The 9,529-nt window shown below is 45.2% G+C and overlaps 1 protein-coding gene and 1 non-coding gene across 2 annotated transcripts in view; one reads left to right on the plus strand and one right to left on the minus strand.

Annotated features, from left to right (window-relative positions):
* Positions 1-2,359, minus strand: part of ACAA2 (acetyl-CoA acyltransferase 2) — a 28,871-nt gene extending 26,512 nt beyond the window's left edge. Inside the window, exon 1 of the mRNA XM_024199616.2 lies at positions 2,277-2,359. Within this exon, the coding sequence (XP_024055384.1) occupies positions 2,277-2,292 (16 nt within the window). The 5' untranslated portion in view covers positions 2,293-2,359. The remainder of the gene's footprint in view (positions 1-2,276) is intronic.
* Positions 2,360-3,960: 1,601 nt separating this feature from the next.
* On the plus strand, positions 3,961-4,046 carry LOC112106397. Its single transcript, XR_002908096.1, has one exon.
* The last annotated feature ends 5,483 nt before the right edge of the window (positions 4,047-9,529 follow it).

The raw sequence follows: 9,529 nt of genomic DNA on the forward strand, positions 1-9,529 counted from the left end.
TCCCTACACGAGCGGTGACCCCTGTTTGGGAAATCCTGCACTACACAAACACATTTAAAAAAAAAAAAAAAAAAAAAAAAAGACATTTCCTATCCTGAAGAGCTTATAATGTAAATAAAAAAACAATGAGTTTTTTTTATCTCAAGCTCATATACAATCTACCCTTAGCTGAGAACATCCATTGCTATTAACAGATGTGTTAAAACAGGGGTTCTCAATCTTTTTTGCTGGGACCCCCTTTAAAAGTATTTCGGGCCGTGATGACCTCTCCAAAAAAAAAAAAAGTGACAACCCCTCCATACCATGCCATGTTTACTTCAGTGCTGCTGCTGGCAGTGGCACTGCCTTCAGAGCTGGGTGCCTGGCCAGCAGCCGCCGCTCTCGTGACCCCCTTACAATAGTCTTGCAAACCCTCTTTTGGGTTGCGACCCCCACCCCCCCGTTTGAGAAATGCTAAAGTGTTACGCTTTTACCTTAAACAATTACACAGGTTCAGTCAGGAAGTGAGATTCAGAAGATAGGGGGTACCATCAAATTCTTGGGGCAACACCCTGATGAGCAGCAGAGCCCTTCAACTCAGCTGTTGGCAAGCGGAAGACTGCTGCGATTTTTACTACAGTGCTGGCCCTGGATCATGATATAGGGCTTTAATGACAGCTTTGGTCAGGGGGCTTTTCCAAGTCCTGGATTTATCAGTACCAAAGAGACTGATCAAAGAGTTAGTGAATGTAGAGGTCTTAACATTACCAAAATATCTTGTTCAAAGTCTTCACATTGAGCAAGACAAGCAGTGCTTTAACCCTTCCCCCAGTTTTCTTCTCTGGACGGCAAAGTGGTAACAAATAAGGCCAGCACAATTCACCTTTGCCTTATATGAATCTACTTCCAAAGGTTAATTAACATAGAAAGATGGTTAATGATACAACTGTGAATGTGATCAATTCAAGCTCTGGAGCTAATATGGCACACTGTATTTCCTCTCCATCCCTTTAAAAAAAACAAAACAAACAAAAAACCCAGTCATAATGTAAAAATATACCCAAATCCATGGAGAGCCAAAATGTTATTGCTTCCCATGGTTTTCAGAGTTGACTGGCTAGCTGGGATGGGGTGTCCAAGCACTTGAGACTGGTGACCCAGAGCACACTCTTTAAAAAGTTTCCAGTATATTTTCAACATGCGCCAAGACTATGGACTTAAAGCACTGCCTTTTTGGGCTAGCCGGGCAAAGCCCTCTTGTTCATCTTCAACTGTTTTCTAACCAAAGGTTTATTCTCCCTGAACCTTTAAACAAACAAAGGTGTAATGAAAACAAGGCATTTTAGATTAGAGTGTCTAGGAATCACTTAAAAAGAACAGGAGTACTTGTGGCACCTTAGAGACTAACAAATTTATTAGAGCATAAGCTTTCGTGGGCTACAACCCACTTCTTCGGATGCATATAGAGTGAATCACTTCGTGAATTAAGTCAGCCAGCTATATATTGATTTCAGACAGACTGAAGTTTTAAATTTTTGTCTGAGATTTCTACATTCCAGGACACTGGAGGCTAAGTATATTAGTGAAATGATGGCCCAATTTTCTGAGATGCCAATGCATATAGTATTTAATAGACCCCCCATGCTAGTTAATTAGACAGAACAACGCAGGCTTTGAAGAAGGCACTTTTTGAGCCAGAGATCTGAGATTAGGGCAAGGCGCGGTGGGGGAAGAGATAGCAAATAAAAATCCATTACTATATGTCAGTGAAAAGAAAATTGTGTATCCCTTTTTGCTGGCAGGGGAATCGAGAGACTGTTAGAAGAACATACATACATGACTGTAAATATATAAAAGTATGCAAACACACACACTTTCAACTTTTTGAATCTCAACATCCCTCCTTATTGTCTGACTCCCATAATTTCCTGCAACAGTGAACATGTAAATTGATAAAAACCCTAAAAACAAGCTTAAAAATAAACGTGAATCTTAGCCGCTGAAATTATAAACCAAATGAAAAACGAGTGCTATGAAACGTAGGTACAGTTGTGCTGGCAGCGATTTGCACCACGGATCCAACGCCGCCCGCCGCGAAGAGCCCCTGGACACAGAGACCTCGCCCTGCAGGGGTCAGACGCTCGACCCTTTATGTGGTGGCAACCAGGGGCAGGGGGATGGCCCTAGATGGCGGCGCAGACGGGAGGCTGGGACGCGGCGTGAGCGGGCTGCTGCCAGGGGCGCACGGGAGGGCAGGGCCTGGCTGAAGCGGAACAGTTCTGGGGCGAGCACCTTACCTCTGAGCAGGGCCATGGCTGCGCTGCCGCTGAGGCCGGAGGTCCCCTACTGTCTGCTCCGCAGCCCAACCAGCGGGTGTAGGGCGGGACGCGACTGCCCAGGGGCCCGCCCCTTATCCCGCCCGCCTCCTCTCGCACGTCGCTGCCCATCGGGAAAAGCACATTCGGCGCAAGCCGCGTCATGGCCCCGGCGTTGCGAGGGCGGGGATCGGCGTGGTTAACGCCAAGGCCTCGCGCCAGAGGCGGGTTCCCGTAGGGCAGCAGCCCCTCCCCCACCTTTCCCTACGGCGCTGGCGGCCGGTGGAATCGGCGCCCGCGGAAGTAAAGCGGAGCGGGCTGGAGGGGGGGAGCCTGGCCTGGCGGTGACTCCAGTGCGGCCCCGAGTGGGGAGCGTGCGGAGGGGCCGGCCTGGTCCCGGGAAGTCCAGCGGGAGAGATGGACGCTGCGTCCGTAGCAGGCGGCCAGAGCCAGGCCTGGGCCGAAGCAGAGCCAAGGGGCAGCTCCAGACTCTTCCTGTCCCTCATTGCTGCTGCCTCGTGTTAGGGACCCCCGTGCCCAGGGCCCCTGTGCTCACTGCCGCCTGCCCAGTGTCTTCTCTTCCTGCCCCTCTACACCCCTCCTTCTCCTTTCCCCCCTTTCCTTGGGGTGCAACATACACAGTCCAGTCCCCTGCCTGGGCGGCCCTCAAACCCAACCCACTCCTAGTATTCCCCCCCCCCACACAATCCCTTGTACACACACACTATCCCTTGCACATTGGGGATGCTCCTGTAATGGCAGCCCCCCACTCCCTAGGGAGGAGAACAGCTGCAGAGGTCCTGGGAGCGCTGGGGAAACGGAGCTGCTCAGGCCCGCTGATCTCCTGGGGTCTGCGAGTTGGTCAATCGATCCCACTGCCTTTTCCATCGGGGGTCCCCCTGACCCCAACATGGAAACTCCATGAAAACTTGTGATTTCGTCCCCCGTTGCTCCTATTACTCAGCACACCACCCCCTTGGGAAGAGGCTTTTGTTCTTCAAAGCTAGAAATAGACAGGTAAATGTTTTAAAATACACATATGTATGACATCATATTGTGGTGGTTTTAAAATAAAGTTTGTATTGTGTAGAAGTCCCTGTTAGAAGATTTCTGTGGTGTGAGAGCTAATTAGGCTTGTCAGAATTAGATTCTTATTTTTTCATAATTTTGATGGATCAGTGTTTATTTATTGTTAAGCGTTCTTTATTTTTATTGCTTTAAATTTTCTCAATAGATCAAAATTACAGGTTTTAAGAATTTCTCCAACCCCCTTATTTACACAATTTAAATTTTCACAGTTGCAGGAAGTTATGGGGGGGGAATCAGACAATAATTATTTAATTACAGTAGTCTAAATTTTAAAAAGTTAAAGCTTTATATCTGTTAAAACACAAATTGTCAACATCACATATCAGAATATGCAAAGTAAATATCCTTAAATCAAACTGAGTTCTCAAGCAGCATTTTTTACTTTGTCTATCTGTAAATTTAGATGATCATAGATGGAAATATTTTAATTGTTTTGTGCTCATACAGTGAAATTGACATTCACCAACATTTACTGATAAAAATCTAATCCTAGTTCTAATGTGACTGGGAGAATGACCAGTGGGAACATCTTGCATGAAGATGGCAGGAAAGAAAAAGTGTGGAGCTCACTAAGCTCTGGTCTGTGATGATTAGCCCACTGCGCAATCTGAGTTCTGCAGAACTACATGATGAGATTTGTGCTGAGAAAGGCAGCTGAGACCAGAACAACAACATATGTCCTGATTCTGAAGCTGGAGCCACATGGGTGGCCCCTGCACAGAACCTCATTGGTGTCTTTTGCAGGATCAAGATTTATACAGCTGATTTCTAATACACATTACAATAATATTTTAGGACACCTCTGTAATGAATCTGTGCTTAGAGGATAAAGTAAGGGATTGGGAATCAGCAGTTCTTAGGTTCTGTTTCTGGCTCTACCATTGACTTTCTCTGTGACCTTGATCACATCACAAGACCTGTGTCTCAGTTTCCCTATCTGTAAAATGGGATTTATGATACTTACAGTAGAAGTTCAGAGTTACAAACACCAGAGGTGGATGAATTGACCAGTCAACCACACACTTCAATTGGAACTGGAAGTACACAATCAGGCAACAACAGAGACAACTAAATACATAAATAAGCAAGTACAGTATGACGTTAAACAAACTACTAAAAAAAAGGGAAAATAAATTTTTTTTGACAAAGTAAAGAAACTGTTTCTGTGCTTGTTACATTTAAATTAGGATGGTTAAAATAAGCATTTTTCTTCTGCATAGTAAAGTTTCAAAGCTGTGTTAAGTCAAGGTTCAGTTCTAAACTTTTGAAAGAACAATAACGTTTTGTTCATAGTTATGAACAACCTCCATTCCCAAGGTGTTCGTAACTCTTGAGTCTACTGTACCCACTCTGTGGCATACAGAGGTCTGTAAAATGCTTTGAGATGATTGGGTGAAAGGTGCAAATGATGAGGCTATTTACAAACAATTTAAACTGCATCCCTTTTGAGATAGTTATAATATGATGGGCAGTAATTTCCGGATTCTCCATTCTATACAATTTTGTTGCTGAGATAGAGAGTGGATTAAAAGTTTGTGTGTGTGGATCAAGGCTCTGCATCAGTAGTGTGACATTTTGGGGATCCCCCAGACCAGTAAGGGATTCTGTCACTGCCTGTCTTTATAACTTTGGGTGCCTAAATTCTGTGCTGCTATGGCTCAGAGCGCTTGACACCAATAGCCAGCCTACAAGCATGAAGGTATCAACCCTGGCTTCCATCCACCTAGTTACTCCTTGCAGCGTGACCCCACTAGCCCTTCTGGTCCCAAGTCCCCCCAAATTCACCTCCCTGAATTTTTAACTACCAGTCAGACTTTTCCCCTCTGGTTCGTCACCTCCAAAAAGGAGTGAAACCTGGCCTCAATTATCAGTTCACTTTGACACACACAGTTTGCACAACCCCGTCTGGGATAAAAGTAAACAAAAAGTTTATTTAATAGAAAAATCATAAATTCAAAGATGAAATAGTAAAGAAAAACAAACACACACAGGTTACACAGAAGATAAATAAAGATGCAATCTCAGACTTTGCACTTTAATATTAGCTAAGTTCCCTTTTCTAAAACAAGTTATCTGTTGCCTCTGAACAGTTTTCCAGCATGCCCTCTGTCCTAGAGGGGATCCAGTGTTCCACATACAACAGCAGCCTGCTTAGATGTTGTTCCTTGTAGCTCTTCCAGATAACCTTCACTTCAAACCCCTTCCCTTTAAACAGCCTGCAGGGTTTGCAGGGCTTTTCCCCCCCTCTCTCAGGCTACATCTACAATGCAGCACTTATGGCTGCGCCACTGTAACACTTGTGGTGGAGATGCTCTAAGCCAACCGTCAGTTTAATAACTCCTGCTCAGTTTTTTCGCTCAGCAATGCAATGGGGTGTTTCTTGTTGTCCTCCCCAGTCTGCATTAGTATAGCTGTGAGACCTTTGTTGAATGCATCAATGCACATTTTAAACATTTTCTTAAACTCTGGACTGGCCAAAATGAGTGTCTTTGATAAAATTTGTTTAACTGTATCAAAACCCTTTTGACAGGAGTCTGACCAAACCACTTTTTCTGCTTTTGTTTTCTGGCAAAGGCTCATAATAGGAGCAACAATGTCACTGAAACCTCCTACAGCTTTTCGATAATAGTTAACCAGACCTATAAAAGATTGAATCTGTTTCCTAGTTTTGAGGACAAGGCAATTCACAATAGCTTTCTGCTTTCAGAGGATATGGGTAGACTTGGCCTCTGCCCATCTAATGATGCAGGTAAGGGATCTTTGCTGCCTCTACTGTATATTTTGACACCTTGACTATGCGGCCTGCCTCCCTCCCTGAGGCTTTTCAATATCTTCCCCACATATGTTTTGTATTCCTCCTAGGTATTGCTCAATATACCAATATTGTCTCTGTAGCTGAGAGCAGTGTCCTGGAATCCATATAGTACCTGATTAACCACCCTCTGGAATGTGGCTCCTGCTTTAATTCATCCGGAGGATAGTACCTTAAACTCAAATAGTCCAAAATTAGTAATGAATGGAGACTTTTTTTGTGCCTCTCTTTCCAAGAGAATTTGCCAGTTGTCCCTTGGTTAAATCTAAAGTAGTTAAATGTTTAGTTCTGCTACATTTATCTAACATATTATCCACATGAGGCATAGGGCAAGCATCTGGGACTGTAACCACATTCAGGGCTTGTGTACGCTTAAAATGCTGCAGTGGTGCAGCTTCACTGCTGTAGTGCTTCAGTGAAGACACTCCCTCCTACGCTGACCTAGTGCACCTCCCTGAGAGTCAGTAGCTAGGTTGATGGGAAAATTCTCCTGTCGACCTAGTGCTGTCTACACCAGAGTTAGATTGGTTTAACTGTGTCACTCGGCTATGGATTTTTCACACTGCTGTGCAATGTAGTTATACCAACCTAATGTCCTGGTGTAGACCAGGCCTAAATTTTCTGTAATCCACATAAAACCATACTGTATGGTTGTTCTTTGAGACTAGAACAACTGGGGAAGCCCAGGGGCCGTCTGAAGTCAGATCTACGCTAGGATATTACACCAGCATAGCTATGTCCCTCAGGGGTGTGAAAAATCCACACCCGAGAGAGAGGTAGCTATGCCAACCTAACTCCTGGAGTAGACAGTGCTCGGTGGATAGAAGAATTCTTCTGTCGACCTATACGCTGCCTCTCAGGGAGGTGGATTACCTACACTGACAGGAGAAACCCTACTGCCGAAGTAGGTAGTGTCTACAATGAAGCACTACAGGGGTGCAGCTGTACCACTGCAGCGTTTCAAGTGCGGACAAGTCCTAAGTCCAGGAGAGGTGATACTTTGTGGTCCTCATCTGCATAGCATGCATACTATAGCCACTGTTATTGTAAGCTTTCAATCTGTTAATATATACAGTCTGGAGAAAGCCCTGGCCATAGGCTTTCTGTACCTGGAAAGTGACTTCATTTAGACTCTCTATCATCTCAAAGGGGCCTTTCCATGAGTTCTGCATTGTATGCATTTTTACAGGGGCTAATACCAGAATGAAATCACCTATAGCAAAGGCTCTTTCACATGCCTTTTTGTCATACCATACTTTTTGTGCAGCTCATCTCTTATCAAGATTATGCTGTACCATCTTCATGATGGATTTCAGTTCTGCCCTGAATTGAGATACAAATTCAGTTGCTGGTTCCCCTTCTGAGTCAAAGTTACCTTCCCATGAATCTCTGACCAGGTCTAGGTGGCCTCTGACCTTCCTTTCATACAGGAGGTCAAATGGAGAGAATCCTATTGATTCCCGGAGTACTTCTCTGTAAGCAAACAACAATAGGCAAGGCAGTAGCATGTCCCAGTCCCTTGCCTTCTTGTCTACATACATTGTCAGTATGGATTTAAGTGTCCCATTAAATTTTTCAACTAATCCATTTATTTCTGGGTGATCTAGGACAGACTTTAGTAGTTTTAACCCACACCTTTTTCATAACTCAGAGAATACGTGGGACATGAAATTTGACCCATAATCCGACTATTTCTTTTGGGAAACCCACCCTACTAAATATTGAAAGGAGTGCAGTTGCCACTGTTTCTGCCTCTCTATTAGCCAGGTCTACTGCCTCTGTGTAGCTGGTAGCAAACTACAATATACTTTTTTTTACCATTTTTGGATGGCATAGGAAGTGGACCAGTAATGTCTATGGCAAGTGGAATGCTTCTCCAATTACAGGCATTGGTTGCAATGGGGCTTTGCGGAGACTATGTATAGTCATTTTCTGCTTTTGGCACAAGTCACAGGACTTTCAATAGTCCTTTTTGTGCAGGTTTACACCAGGCCAGTAAAAGTGTCCTTTTTACTCCCAGATGTCCAGCAAATGGACAGTCATGGGCTAAAAGTAGTAATGCTGCCCTGTGCTTTTTGGGCATTAGGAGTTGTTTGTAGGGCTCCCAGGGCCTCTTGTTCTTTCCCACTGGGGTTTCCGTAAATATTCTACCTTTTTCCATAAAAGCCTCCATCATTATCCTTTACAGGGGTATTGCTATGAACCTGCACTTTTCACATGGGTGGACCCCACCCCTTTCCCTTCCTCTTCCCCCTGAGGCCCCACCCCCTGGCCAGGCCAGCATGGAACCCAGCCAGGGAGCCCAGGCAGTTGTGGGGGGGAAGCTGCGGCGGACCCTCCACTTGCCCAGGGTGTGTGTGGAGGGCTGAGAGCAGCCCCCGGCCTGTGTCCCTGCCCCTCGGGCTTCCTGCCTGGCTGAGGGCAGGTGGAGGATCCGCGACTCCACAGCTGCCCGCATGGCTCTCCCCAACCTGGCTCCGGCCAGCTGCAGTCTGGCCACGGTAAGAGCCGTGCGGGCAGCTGTGAGGAGCCTTGGAGTCACGGACCCTCCACCTGCCCTCGGCCAGGCGGAGAGCCCGGGGGGGCAGGCAGGGGTGAGGACAGGCTTCCCAACCCCGCTCCAGCTTCCAGCTTGGCCGAGGGCGGGACCTTGGGAGGTCGGGCGCCCTTGGTTAGAGATTGTTGTAAAAAGCCATAAATCTAATGTCTTTATTAAGACCATGATTTTTAGTGTTTAGCAAAGTTATAAATTTAAGCTGCTTGGCTTGTCTTTTGAAGGTGTTGTGCAGGTTTTGTGCAGATTTCCTTTGAGAATAAGGACTGAGAGGTCATATACGGAATGATCATTTTGTGAAAAGTGTTTGTCTACAGCAATATGCTGTGTTTGTCTTTTATCATTTTTCTGAGCGTTCATTGGAGAGCATAATGATTGTTTGGTTTCACCCACATAGTTGATATTTGGGCATTTAGTACAGTGGGGTGAGGTACATCGCATGCTGTGATAGGATCCAGGGGGGTTTCTTTTCAGATTCTATGGTCCACCATTGTCTTTCCCTAGGTAGTGCAATGCTAGATCCTTATAGTTAGTTGTGTGTAAACAACTAGCCTGGGAGTTGACCCTCCTTGCCTGATTACTTGACCGCTTATTGGGAGGTGATGCTGTAGTTGCAGCCTAGTTACAATTACAATGTTCTATACATATATACATCTATACATTTATAACCATAACCTGTCTACAATATCTCCTCATGTCCATCAAGTTCAGAACATTACAAGCTTTCATAAAAGACCTTGCTTCAAATATATTTATACACAATATCATTGTATATAGCCA

Source organism: Terrapene carolina, unplaced genomic scaffold, assembly GCF_002925995.2.
Source record: "Terrapene carolina triunguis isolate 2854851 unplaced genomic scaffold, T_m_triunguis-2.0 Scaffold69, whole genome shotgun sequence".
NCBI classification, from domain to species: Eukaryota; Metazoa; Chordata; order Testudines; family Emydidae; genus Terrapene; species Terrapene triunguis.